This window comes from Hemitrygon akajei, chromosome 10 (assembly GCF_048418815.1).
Source record: "Hemitrygon akajei chromosome 10, sHemAka1.3, whole genome shotgun sequence".
NCBI lineage: Eukaryota > Metazoa > Chordata > Chondrichthyes > Myliobatiformes > Dasyatidae > Hemitrygon > Hemitrygon akajei.
The window spans coordinates 28,412,625-28,427,619 of NC_133133.1; the positions used below are offsets into that span (position 1 = coordinate 28,412,625).

At 42.4% G+C, this 14,995-nt stretch overlaps 1 protein-coding gene across 2 annotated transcripts in view; it reads right to left on the minus strand.

The window, feature by feature from the left end:
- The window catches only part of chrdl2 (chordin-like 2), a 51,757-nt gene that overhangs the window by 20,343 nt on the left and 16,419 nt on the right, over window positions 1-14,995 (minus strand). For both annotated transcript variants that reach the window (XM_073057967.1, XM_073057966.1), the window contains exon 5: window positions 6,606-6,751. In XM_073057967.1, the coding sequence (XP_072914068.1) occupies window positions 6,606-6,751 (146 nt within the window). The remainder of the gene's footprint in view (window positions 1-6,605; window positions 6,752-14,995) is intronic.

Below are 14,995 nucleotides of genomic sequence, written 5' to 3' on the forward strand. Positions count from 1 at the left end.
CAGAGAAATTTGGCATGCCCCCTTTGACCCTTACCAATTTTTATCAATGTGCCACAGAAAGCATCCTGTCTGGATGCACAATGACTTGGTATGGCAACGTCTCTGCCCATGACCGCAAAAAACTGCGGAGAGTTATGAACACAGCTCAGCACGTCACGGAAACCTGCCTCCCCTCCATGAACCCTGTCTATACTTCTTGCTGCATCAGTAAAGCAGGTGGCATAATTAAAGACCCCTTGGAGATCCTCTCAGCTCCTCTGTCCCATCAGACAGAACGGCAAAAGCCTAAAGGTACATATCACCAGGGTCAAGGACAGCTTCTATCTCATTGTTATAAGACAATGAGATTGTCCAGACAATAAGATGGACCTTGACCTTAGAAACTATCTCAATATGACCTTGCGCCTTATTGCCTGCCTGCACTGCTCTTTCTTCGTAACTGTGACACTTTATTCTTCACCCACCTTGTTTTATCTGGTATCACCTCAATGCTCTATTGCAATGAATTGATCTGAATAAATGGTATACAAAACAAGTTTTTCACTATAACTCAGTACATGTGACTGTAACACACAAATTGGTTGTAATCACAACATTGGATTATATTTTAAAAAAAAGGTTATTGCTGAATCTGGAGAGAAATGGAACTAACAGGGGAAAAATAATCAACGAGCCTGAATAGACATACCATTTAGGCAGGATTCTGACTTAGAGGCAATCAGTCATAATTCCACAGATGTAGATTCTAATCCTCCACTTTCCACATTGCTGTCAGGTAGTAGGATTAAATCAATGCTATAAAAGCATTAAATAAAACCAAGTAATGCAACAACTCAAGTAAAAGATTCTACCCAAAGTTAGCTCTCCAATAGATTTCTTTTCTTGTATGCTGAGGAAAATTCACAAATACAGTAATTTACTGCTTGAGAAGGCAGGAAGCCAGCCATATAATCCACTGCAATACTTTCAGCCAAACGAAACTCCAGCAAATAGATTTCTCAATAGTTGTACATCTTGAGTGCCATAAGTACTCTATTTGTCTTAAGCTTTCATATAAAGTGCAAAAACAGAATTTCAGCAACTGATTGTAATTATGTTTAATCTACAATGCCAATGGCTGATGGGTCAACTTTGTAATATTTCATTATGTAACTTGATATATACAAGTTGTTTATTTAGATGTGACTATGTAAGCTTTTTTTTCCTGTTCCCTTCTTATTAAATACTCATCAGATTGGCATGGCTATTCATCCAGGCTGGCGGGGTGGACATATGTCTCTACCAAAGTATCATTCAATAGCAGTACTTGAATTTTAACATAAAAGGAAAACAGGGACAATCATCACCAGTGGTCATTTGCTGGTATGTAGCCCTCACATGATTATCCACCTTCTCTTCCGTATCTGAAACTTTTACAGACATACACTCGGTAGGCTCTTTATTAGGTACACCTGTGGTGGTGGTGGTGGTGGTGGTGGTGGTTGGCATTTGTCTGCCTCGAAGGACAATAGGTGATGATGATCCCCCTCTCGGCCTCACCAGTGTAGCCCAAAGGAAAGCTTATGAAGCAATACGTTTGGTACCAGCTTGGCTGCAGGAGGTGCCGGTAGGATGTTCAATTACGTCCAACTGCTTTAGGGGCTCCACTTCGGATTTGCTGCCTGGGCTTGCTCCCAGAGCCTTCATCTCTCCCAGGGCTGCCCACAAGCATTGGGGATATTTACTCATAGCTGGGGATCTGGTTCTCGAGCAGCAAGGCGTGTCCACACACCGGTGGGCACTGCGTACTATGTGTGCAGGGGCTAGACCTCCTTCTCATCCTCTGTAGTACAGCCTGAGTCTGAAAGGAGTTCAGTTTCCGTGTGTCACCAGCGAGGAGGTACTACATGAAGCTTGCTGTTGGAGGGGCTACGTCCTGGCAGGGAGAGACTTACACATTCAGCTCTCCTTTTTGCAAGACTGCTAGCCATTGGTGGAAGCTGAAAGAGAGAGTGACAAGCAATATCCACTACATTACCACACTAGACACATCTCAACAACCTGTACACCAGCTTGTTATTGCAAATATCTAATCAGCCAATCATGCGGCAGCAACTCAATGCATAAAAGCATGCAGACATGGTGAAGAGGTTCAGTTGTTCTGACTAAATATCGGAATGGGGCAGAAATGTGACCATGGAATGATTATTGATGTAGTTATAAAGAAGGCAAGACAGCGGCTATACATTATTAGGAGTTTGACATGTCAACAAATGCACTCAAAAATTCTATAGTCGTACTATGGAGAGCATTCTGACAGACTGCATCACTGACTGGTATGGAGGGGCTACTGCATAGGACCGAAAGAAGCTGCAGAGGTTGTGAATCTAGTCAGCTCCATCTTGGGTACTAGTCTACAAAGTACCCAGGACATCTTCAGGGAGCGGTGTCTCAGAAAGGCAGCGTCCATTATTAAGGACCTCCAGCACCCAAGGCATGCCCTTTTCTCACTGTTACCATCAGGTAGGAGGTACAGAAGCCTGAAGGCACACACTCAGCGATTCAGGAACAGCTTCTTCCCCTCTGCCATCCAATTCCTAAATGGACATTGAACCCTTGGACACTACCTCACTTTTTTTTAATATACAGTATTTCTGTTTTTGCACATTTTAAAAAATCAATTCAATATCGTAATTGATTACTCTTTTATTTATTAGTATTTTTTAATTTTTTTTTCTCAGCTAGATTATGTATTGCATTGAACTGCTGCTGCTAGGTTAACAAATTTCACATCACATGCCAGTGACAATAAATCTGATTCTGATGGGGTGGTTTGAGTATCTCAGAAATGCTGACCTTCCTGGATTTTCACGCATAACAGTCTCTAGAGTTTACAGAGAATGGTGCAAAAAAAAAACTAAACCAACCAGTGAGCAGAAATTCTGTGGGCAAGAACACCTCGTCAGTGAGAGAGGTTAGAGGAGAATGGCCACGACAGGAGGGCGACAGCAGCTAAAACGAACATGCGTTACAACAGTTGTGTGCAGAAGAGCATTTCTGAATGCACAACATGTCTAACGTTGAAGCAGCTCTGCTACAGTAGCAGAAGACCAGGAACATACAGTACACTTAGTGGCCACTTTATTATGTACAACAGCTATCTAACAAAGTGGCCAAGACCAACCGAATTTTATTTACACCATCTTATCTATCCATTCTAAGATGAAAATATGATCTGATGGCTTAAGAGATAAGGTATTTATCCCTGCAGACAGAGAGGACCTTGGATTAGATTATGGTCTGTTAAATTAGTTCATTTTAGGACAGTTCAGGTACTACAATTGTCTCTAGCAAGCATGGGATCAGGGAATCAAAGTCAACTGAATCTCACTTCTATTACCTTGAACATTATTAAGGGAGTGACCAGTTTCTGAAATTGTTCAATGGTGTTGGCGAAGGAAGTTGTCGATGTGGCAAAGAAACATGAGCTAAACTATTAATTTTTGTTTTGTCCCTAAAATATGAAATTGGTGATGGTTTTTTTGTGTGCTCTGACCTTTCCCCACCTCCTAAGTAAGGCTCTGGGGAGACTAAATAGCCAAATGAGTGATTCTGAGAGGCAGCTTTTCCACAGAGATTTTCTGCTATGATTACACTCACTGCTGCTGTTGGAAGGAGAAACTTCATAGTTCTGACGTTCAAGTTGAAACATAGAAACACAGAAAACCTACAGCAAAATACAGGCCCTTCGGCCCACAAAGTTGTGCCGAACATGTCCCTACCTTAGAAATTACTTGCCTTACCCATAGCCCTCTCTTTTTCTAAGCTCCATGTTCCTATCCAAAAGTCTCTTAAAAGACCCTATCGTATCCGCCTCCACCACCATCACTGGCAGCCCATTCCACGCACTCACCACTCTCTGCGTAAAAAACTTACCCCAACATCTCCTCTGTACCTACTCCCCAGCACCTTAAACCTGTGCCCTCCTGTGGCAACCATTTCAGCCCTGGGAAAAAGCCTCTGACTATCCACACAATCAATGCCTCTCATCATCTTATAAACCTCTATCAGGTCACCCCTCATCCTCCGTCGCTCCAAGGAGAAAAGGCCGAGTTTACTCAAGCTATTCTCATAAGGCATGCTCTCCAATCCAGGCAACGTCCTTGTAAATCTCTTCTGCACCCTTTCTATGGCTTCCACATCCTTCCCGTAGTGAGGCAACCAGAACTGAGCACAGTACTCCAAGTGGGCTCTGACCAGGAACCTATATAGCTGCAACATTACCTCTCAGCTCCTAAATTCAATTCTACGATTGATGAAGGCCAATACACCGTACACCTTCTTAACCACAGAGTCAACCTGCGCAGCTGCTTTGAGCGTCCTATGGACTCGGACCCCAAGATCACTCTGATCCTCCACAGTGCCAAGAGTCTTACCATTAATACTATATTCTGCCATCATATCTGATCTACCAAAATGAACCACTTCACACTTATCTGGTTTGAACTCCATCTGCCACTTCTCAACCCAGTTTTGCATCCTATCAATGTCCCACTCTAACCTCTGACAGCCCTTAACACTATCCACAACACCTCCAACCTTTGTGTCATCAGCAAACTTCCTAACCCATCCCTCCACTTCCTCATCCAGGTCATTTATAAAAATCACGAAGAGTAAGGGTCCCAGAACAGATCCCTCAGGCACTCCACTGGTGACCGACCTCCATGCAGTCTACAACCACTCTTTGCTCTCTGTGGGCAAGCCAGTTCTGGATCCACAAAACAATGTCCCCTTGGATGCCATGCCTCCTTACTTTCTCAATAAGCCTTGCATGGGATACCTTATCAAATGCCTTGCTGAAATCCATATACACTACATCTACTGCTCTTCCTTCATCAATGTGTTTAGTCACATCCCAATCCATGAGGTATATCAGAGCCTCAATTTAGAAGGTATTTTCAATGTAGGTTTCGCATAACGTCATAAAAACGGAAATGTGACTCACTTTAGTTTCTCAGTTCAAAACTTATTAGATTGTGCAAAATAGCAAGTTTTACTTCTTTTAGAATGAATCTACAGATCATTTTTTCCTATTTAATAATCAATTTAATAAGAGACCTATTATCTATTGAAAAATGTATTAAGCAGATCTATTTAATAATGAGTTATTATCAAATTAATTACCCTAACAAGGCATTAGTTAATAGATAATAATAGCAAACTTAGCTTCCTAAATCTGTAGTTTAAGCAATTTTCCACTCCTGGAACTGACATGACTTTGATCTTTTATTACTCAAGGAGCCACTGAACATGAGAAGCAAAAGTGAAGCCCCATTGGCCAGGTAAATATTGATAAGCCATTTCAAGATCCCACAAAGTGAGTCACTCACCCACGTACTGGAGTAGCAAGCAATTTTATTACCTATGGCTAGAAGAAACAAGGCATGAGCTTTTAAAAGTATGGGAATTACTCAAGTTAAAAAGCGATCACTAAGTACTGGGCTTGTGCATAAACAACTATCTTTGGACTCCATCAGAGAACTGCTTGCACCAATGGAACCATATCCTAGAAAGAGCAGTGGCGTCAAAAGAAGATGGCAGATGATTGGTAACCAGAAAGGACCTGTCACTCTGGCTGGAGAGTGTCTCTTAATCTACCTTCCACAGGCCCCATGCTTAGGTGTTCTTTCAAATGCCTACTTATGGGAACAGATGTTAACTTCTATTTGAATGCCTGAAGAAAGTTCGTTTTACTTCGTGTTCACGTTGTTTATTGAGCAATGTTGTTCCCTCTGAGGATACATTGGTCCCCAAATCAGGATGGACTGTCATCAGGTTTGTTTTACACGCACATGAACTCTCTGCTCTTTCACTGAAACATTTAAACACTTTTGGTAGAAGACCGACTTCCAAGCAACACACACAAAATGCTGGAGGAGCGCAGCAGGCCGGGCGGCAACTACAGTAAAGAGTACAGTCGACGTTTCGGGCCGAAACCTTTCAGCAGGGCTGGAGAACACGATGAGAAGTTAAGAGCAAGAAGGTGGGGTCACTTTATTCCTGCTGTTCGATTTATTTCTCTACACAGCTCCCAGTGCTTGTTTTTAATCACTTGTCCATATACGAACATTTAGCATACACCGTCATTATCCTCTGTGCAAAAACAAAATAATTATGGGGGAACGTTGGGAGAATAAAAAAGGAGAAAGCGCGGGATTGCGTCCTCCATAATAGCCTGGCCGACGTGAAATGTTTCTATTAATTTGGCGCCATCCATTTGGCATCTCGACACTACAGCGAGTAAAAAAACAATCTGACAAATAAATTTCCACAAGCAGACGTGTATTTTTGGCACCGTGTCCCGCGAAGAGCGCTGGGACCTACGAGCCGACCTGCAAGGAACTCTTCAGCCTGGGACAGTGTGATCTGCACATTCAGCACTTTGTATGAGGTCCTTATATGATTTTATTTCACCCCCCCTCCCCACGCCCAAGATCGTAGAGCCCCCACATCCCGGTGGTTCGAACAGAACCAGCATTGTCTGAAGTTAAGCTGCACTGGGGGTCACGGTGCCCTGTGGTTTAAAACAAATTTATGCGGTGATTGTTGGAGGGACCTTCACTTACCGAGCAACTACATTGTGCACACTGGTTAGGATGCCGCGACAAAAAGAGCCCCTCGGCCACGAACATCTCCCCGTGCTGATAGGTGGTGCCGTTATATTCACAGGATTTGCCGGTGATTTTAGCAGTCGCCGGGTTGTGATGCTCATCTGCGTTGGGGAGAAGGGAGAGATTCCGTTAAACGCGCGTGTTTATAAAGCGAATGGGGTAAATCCTCGGGGATGGAAGGCTCGGCTGGTGACATTCAACATGTCGATGACTTTACAAAAAGTGCACCTGTCCTGTGCATATTAGAAATGCGAGGTTTGCACAGCACAGGGATATTCCAACGCGTTCCTAATACCCTGAGGTTCAACTCAAAGTTCAAATTAAATTTTATTATCGAAGTACATACATGTCACCACATACAACTCCGAGATTTTTTTTTCGCTGCGGGATGGAATAATAACTATAAGAAATCAACCAGAGTGCAGAATACAACAAACTGTGCAAATGCAAATATAAATAAATAACGAGAACATGATATAACAAGATAAAGAGTACATAAAGTGAGATCATTGGTTGTGGTGGCACCTCAGTGGCTGGGCAAATGCGTGCAGTTATCCCCCTTGTATTCAAGCACCTAATGTTTGTGGGGTAGCAACTGTTCTTGAACCTGCTGGTGCGGGTCCTGGGTGGCTTCAGTTATAATGTGGTCACTGTTGGAATATTAGACCTACTTTAATTTTGTGTGTAGTTGCTGAGTGTTTAGTTAGGCTGCACTTCACATGGTTTAAGTTTACTCAGAGCCAATCACACCGCGACTTACATAGTGTTTACCGTATCTATTTTGGCCGACTGTCACCCCGACAAGCTTAACTGAAACTTGGAGATGTGCATAAAGAAATACCGCACACAAAAATCGGTCAAGGGCCTGGTGGATGTGCTGGGAGACGCGTCTATAAGGAGAACTTGCAACATTTAGACTGTTGTGTTCTGCTGTCGCGAATGCCTGGCACACAGGAGGTCGGGATCAGTGTAGGTGCGAATACATTGTCTGCGGCCACTGTACCTTTATAATTTCTAAGCTTCAGTAGAGACGTTTTATTATTATATAATAATAAAAGTTACGATCCTAGAGGGACTGAGCGTCAATGTGTTTCCAATCAGGCGAGTCAAGAGACTCCAACACGATTGACGTGTGACGTGCAGTCAGCTAGAAACTGGTGCCAGACATCCATACAGCCGTGCCAAGATATCGTCTTCAACAGCAACTGAACTGCGAGATCAAGAATACACATCCATTCTACACCCCCTCCAAAAAAAGCGCCCGCTATAAAAATCAATATTTATTCTACTTAATTCGCTTTGTGGCAGGTTTACTAGCTTTGCAGAAGAATTTAAAAGGAGATTTAATAAATACCGCGTAAGGCTGAGTTCAAATCTTACGTTGTAGATTCATACAGCATGGAAACGGGCTCTTTGGCCTAGTTCATCCATGACAGTGCCATTTGCCTGTTTATGACCTATATCCCAACATTTTCCAAATATCTTTTAAGAATTGTATACCCACCTCTACCACTTCCTCTGGTAGGACACAATATATACCTACCATCTTCTGTGTTAATTATTTGTCCCTCAAGTTCCCTTTAAATCTTACCCTCTAACCCATGCCCTCAAATTTTAGATTCCCCGTACCATGGGGTAAAAGACTGACCTTTCATTTTATCTATGTCCCTCATGATTTTATAAACCTCTATAAAGCCAATTTGCAACCTCCTATACTCCAGGGAAAGCAGTCCCAGTCTACCCAATCCCTCCTCACAACTCCAACTGTCCTCTCCCTGCAATGTCCTTTCATTTTTTTTTGTTAACCATTCACTGAAAGGTCTGGAATCAAATGAATTCAAGAAGGGTCTCAGCCTGAAGTGTCCAGACTTTTGTTCCTTTCCATAGATGCTGCCCGACCTGCTGAGTACCCCCAGCATTCTGTGGGGTGCTTAAGATTCAAGTTTGTTTATTGTCATTCTTCAGTAAACAAGTGTAAAGGAGAATGAAATGATTACCCTGGATTCAATGCAGCCTTAAAAAACACAATGAAAAGACAATAAATATATACACAATCCTATAAAACAGAATGTATAAGTACATGTTACGTACATAGACCGATTCTATGTGTTTATGTATCTATGTATTTCAAGTAATACAGTACAGAAGGAATCTATTTGACCCAGTCTCATCTCGCTTACTGTTTGTAAACCTAGTCCACAACTCGGCACTACACTGTCATCATTGTCCTGTAATGTCTTTCGCTTTCAATTGTTCAAAGAACTGTCTTTTGAATGTTACTGTTTAATGTTTGGATACAAAAGCGTATTTTAAGAGCCTCTTAGACAGGTACATGGAGCTTAGAAAAATGGAGGGCTATGTGGTAGGGAAATTCTAGACATGGTTACCTCTGGAATAGGTTACATGGTGGCACAACATTGTGGGCCAAATGGCCTGTAATGTGCTGTAAATTTCTATTTTCTATGTACTGTTGAATCTTCTTTCAACGTCCATTCAGACTGCACTCCAGGCCACAGCAATTTAGGTAAAATGTGTCCTTGGTTGCATGTACTATGCATGAACTAGCATTGTATGTGCATTTTAAACTTTCTTCCAGAATGTGTTTCCATTGACTTCTTTGAAGTTTGGAATGAGAACTTACCAACCAGCTGACTCTATACCAAGTATTTAGCACGTGCAATCTAATAGCAACCTTTTTGTTCCTCAATTACTATTGTTTTTGAGGTACTTTAAGACCTATGTTACATTGACCAGCCTTGAACTTGCTACCATTTTGCTTTTTTTTGAGAAAGGCTGTAAAATTTATAACCCTGCTGTCTTCAAAGGATTGGAAGATTGTGATTGGTTCTCTACTACTTTCATCCTTATTCCAACAGTAAGATGGGATATCTCTCAATTGCATTGGATGAAATTTCCATTTTGAGTGCTTTAGTTCCCCATTCTGGTTCTCCTCTTACCCCTTCGCCTTATCTGCCTATCACATCCCTCTAGTGCCCCTCCTCCTTCCCTTTCTCTCATGGTCCATTTTCCTCTCCTCTCTCAGATTCTTTCTTCTTCGGGCCTTTACATTGTGCACCTGTCAACTCCCAGCTTCTCTCTTTATCCCTCCTCCCGGAACGATCCACCTTCCCCCCTCACCTGGCTTCACATATCATCTCCCCCTCGCCCCATCTTCTTATTCTGGTTTCGTCCCCCTTCCTTTCCAGTCCTGATGAAAAGTCTTGGCCTAACCTGCTTAAGTCCTCCCAGCATTTTGTGTTTGCTACTCTGATAGTATTACGTTATTTTTATCCTATCCACTATCGTTACAGTGACAGCATTGTCTTCTGTTGTGAAGACAGACACATCTGTGCTGCCACAGGAACATTTCATGTCATTCTCCAACTGGTGCATCCTTTCTTATACTGCAAACATCTTTTGACACCCTTTCATGTTAAATGATGACTTATTTTCCTGCACTTCCCTGCCATCTCAATGTTACTTATTTTCAGATTACCTTTGCTCTATTCTTTCATACTGTTTTTCCACTATATGGTTCACTTTAAGGCTCCTTAATTTCTGTTTTATTTTCATCTTTGCATCATTACTCACAGATGGAATTTTAACTCTGTAGGTCATTCCTGTGGGAAAAAGTTTACTGTCAGTTTCCTGTCTGATTCCACTAATTGTTCAATACTGTTTTGATATCAATATTTGATTCTAATCCAATTGAGATCAGTCTTTCCTGCTTACCCACAGAAATCGATATAAATATAACTGATGATATTGAGCTTCCTGCTGGAATCTGCTTCACTTCATTCTTCTCTAAAATTAGATTCCGTTTGCTTCATTTTTGGGCCTCAATTCAATGAAGGAGGTTTGCATGAACATGTTTCAGCAATAATAATTCCCTTCCCATCCTGTGACTTGGTTATTTATGCTATGCAGTTTTGTACTAGGATAATATTTCAATCTGCATTTAACTGTACTAGACAAGCAGATTTTCTCTTTTTTCTCTTTGTATCTACAAACGCGTTTGTAGTTAAGTGCTAGCCTATGGTGCATACCATATTGCCTCTCCAACTGTTTATTTATTCGAATGGCATGTTATTTGACCTTTGATGTAGAGCACCCTTTCACATTGTTACAGTAGTTTGTTTGATGAAAATTTCCAAATGCTCTTTGTTTTCCTTCAACATCGCCTCTGCCGTGATTTTCCTCCATGCTGTTGCCCCACGAGGCTGTGCAAATCTGTGACGACAGCCCCCCCTACTCTACTCTCTGTAGACTCATGACTTTGTGGCTAGACTTTGTTCCATCTCCATCTGCAGGCTTGCAGAGGGTATCACCACAGCGGGCCATATCTGAGGCAGAGTACGGGAAGGAAATAGAAAGCCTGGTGACATGGTGTCATGAAATCAAGCTTTCCCTCATTGTCATTAAAAAAAAATGCTGTTTGTTGACTTCATGCTACTCATGTTGCTGTTTACAACAATGGTGCTTAGGAAGAAAGGGGTTGAGAGCTTCAAGTTACCAGATGTGAACATCACCAACAGCTTGTCTTGGTCCAACCACATTGATGCCACGGCTAGCTTGCTCGTGAGACCAAAGAAATTGGATATGTCCCTTTCCCTCAGCAATTTTTACCGACGGACCATAGAAACCATCCCATCCAGATGCATCACAGCTTGGTATAGCAACTGCTCTGCCTGTGAATGCACGAAACCACAGAGAGACGTGGCCACAGGTCAGCACGACACAGAAACCAAACCATGGAATTTTGGCTACACTTCTTACTGCCTCAGTAAAGCAGTCAGCATAATCAAAGACATCACACACCCCAGACATTCTCTCTCCTCCCCTCTCCCACAGGGCAGAAGATACAAAACCCTGAAAGCACCCACCATCAGGCTCAAGGACAGCTTCTACCCCACTGTTATAAGACTAATCAACTATTCCCTTGTACAATAAGATGAACACTTGACCTCACAATTTACCTTGTTATAACGTATCTTATATCTACCTGCACCTCACTTTCTCTGTACCTGTTACACTTTAGTTTACACTCTTATTGTTTTACCTTGTGGTATCTCAATGTGCTGCTATAATGAATTGATCTGTATGCAAGACAGGTTTGTCACTGAGCGTCCGTGGTGGTGGTTAGCATCCGTCAGCATCGAAGGACAATGGGTGTTGATAATCATCGTCACAAGTCTGGGCGGTATGGAGATCCTGAGATGCCCTGTTGTCAAGATGCCCCTCTAGTCCAAAGGAAAGCTATGAGCAATATATTTGGCATCAGCTTGGCTGCAGGAGCTGCCAGAAGGATGTTCAGTGACATCCAGTCGCCTTTAGGGACTCCAGCCCAGACTTGCTGTCTGGGTCTACTCCCGTAGCCTTCGTCTCTCCCGAGGCTGCCCACAAGACAGTGAGGCTATTTACCCATAGCTGGGGTCTGGTTCACGAGCACCAGGGCGGGGCCACGCACCGGTGGGCCTGCATGCAGGGGCTGGCCTTCTCCCTCGCTCTTTGTAGTTCAGCCTGAGTCCGAAAGGAGTTGAGTTTCCATGTGTCACCAGCAAGGAGGCACAACATGAGGTTTGCGATGTACTGGCAGGGATGAGGCTTACACCTTCAGCTCTCCTTTTCGCAAAACTTCTAGCCAGCTGTGGAAACTGAAAGTGAGAGCGACAAGCACCACCCACTACACTACCACCCTAGATACAGCACAGCAACCATCCTGAACATCAGTACAGGGGACAATAATCAAGCAATCTAGTTTTCCCTAACTTGCTTCAGTACATTGAAGCGAGGAACAATAAATAATGCAGGAACCTCCCATGTTATTCTCTAGCTGGTGCATCCTTTCTTTGACTATTCACTTAAATTACAAACATTTTTGACTCCCTTTTATGTTAACTCATGACAGATTTTCATACTCCTTTCCAGACACCTTGCTGTGAGTTATGTCCCAATTCCCTCTGCTCTGTGTCTTTGTATTTTTTTCATTATATAATATAATTAATCAAGTTCCTTCTTCCTGCACCCACTTCCCAAACTGTGTTTTAAGAGAGTCAGTTCTATGGAACTTCATAGGGATTTGTAGTAGCAGTTCATATACCATCATATACCATGTATACTATGATTATTCTAGTTAAATACATACTTGGCAAAGCCAGTAAAGGTTTTTTGCACTTTCCCTCATTTTGGTCCCTTTCTACAATTTTCTGTAGTGCTAGTAATCTTCCTTATATTTGTGCATCCTACTTCCCCTCTTCCTCTGACCTACCCACTCCCACTCATTCATTTAAATCCTCTCTCTAAAACAATAGTCAAGCAAGATGTAAAGATCTTGGTCTTAGCTCTGTTCTGTTAAAGAAGTACCTATTTTGTGTTTTTAGTACATTCTCCCATTAGAAGTAGCAGCTCTGTAAATTTTGTTCCATTGTGCAGGGGCTTCTAGAAGCCAGCCACAGACCTGTAACCAGTAAGAATTTCTCAATTGTCATTCTCCTGAGGCAATTTCTGCTTTCCAAACCCTTAGTCTCTTCACCTTCAGAGCGGCAGTCTTCCCTTCTATTTCTTCTTCGAAAAGCCATTCCCCTTCTCTTAAACCTTTTGCCAGTTCAGACAGACTTCTTACTCTTCCAGTCATCCCCAAACAAAATGACACCTCACATTCCGAGTAAGAGGCACACCATCCTTTCACCTCTATAGTTCCTTATACATAATCAGTCCTTCTTGAAAATTCTCCCAACCCCAGCTGTGTGTGAATAAAATGCTTATCTCAATTATTCTGAATTAGTTTATGAAAATCTGAATTGACCCTCACAAACTATTGCAGAGAACATACTAGGTTGCTTTGTCAATAAGATAAACATAATGGCAGAATGGCAGAGATTTTCTAGTCAAATTGCTCAGATAGTGGATTTGCGCATATGCCTATCTAAACCAGAGCTCACCTCAGTGAGAACCACTACAGATGAGGTAACTAGTTTGCCAATTACCCCTGCTCCAACTGTAATGGACATCTAATGCTCCCCATTTTAATTCCACTTCCCATTCCTACAACAATCTCTCTGTCCTTGGCTTCTTCCACTTCCAGACTGAGGGCAAATGCAAACTAAAGGAAGAGCAAGCACAGCTTGCATCCTTTGTGGCTGCTTCACCCTATCACTTCCCAGCATCTGCCAATCATTTCTCCTCACCTGGATACACGTATCACTGCCCACCCCTTCCCCTCAGCTCTTTAGATTGGCTAGATACCCTATATCTTTTTGGCTAGATGAGTTGCCTCAACGTGAAAGCTCCATTTCCCTCCACAGATGCTGCCTGACTTGCTGTGTTCTTCCAACAGTTTGTTCTTTTAGCTGCAGGTTCCAGCATCTCTTAAATGTGTTCTCTTGTATCTCCATGACCATGTTTCCTGATAACCTTATTCATTATGTCCTGTGTTTTATGATATGGGCAATTATGGTCTTTCCATGACCATGATTGTTCTTGGCAAATTTTTCTACAGAAGTGGTTTGCCATTGCCTTCTTCTGGGCGGCGTCTTTACAAGATGGGTGACCCCAGCCATTATCAATACTCTTCAGAGTTTGTTTGCCTGGCATCAGTGTTTGCATAGCCAGGGCTTATGATATGCACCAGCTGTTCATAAGACCATTCACCACCAGCTCCAGTGGCTGACCTGGATCGGGAGGCTAAGCAGGAGCTACACCTTGCCCTAGGGTGACCTGCAGGCACTAGCAGAGGGAAGGAGCGCTGTACACCTCCTTTGGTAGAGGTCACTCTCCATTCCACCCCCCATCACTAATTGGGATAGGAGTTTTAAAAATCCTATTCTCTCCCAAGGGAATATATGATCTAAATTTCCAATATGCTTGTTCGATAGTTCACACCTTGTTCTCAAAGGATTAGCAATAATCCTGCTCTGAACAATGATGGCCACAAGTGGCAAATAAAGAAAGGAAAATTAAGGCTCAAAGTTTTCATTGTAGCGGTAACAAAAACCAAAAGGCTGGATGAACTCAGCAAGTCAAACACCATCAGAATGATGAAAGAGTTTTGATCTGAAATATTAACTGGTTTCACTTTCCACCGGTGCTGCTTCATTGGTCGAGTTCTTTGGTATTTCTGTTCTGTTTTATATTTCAGCATCTGCAGTTACATTTCTTTTCTAGAGATAAATTTGTCATAGATGGTAACACAAAACTAACATCATTGCATCACCTCTTGTACAGTGTACATTCTGTTTTAATTCTATTGATTGTCAGAAATATGATATGGAATTAGCAAAGGTATTTCCACCTGTTTTGCATCTTTGTGCAATTCCAGGACCTTTCCTAATACAATAGTACGGAAC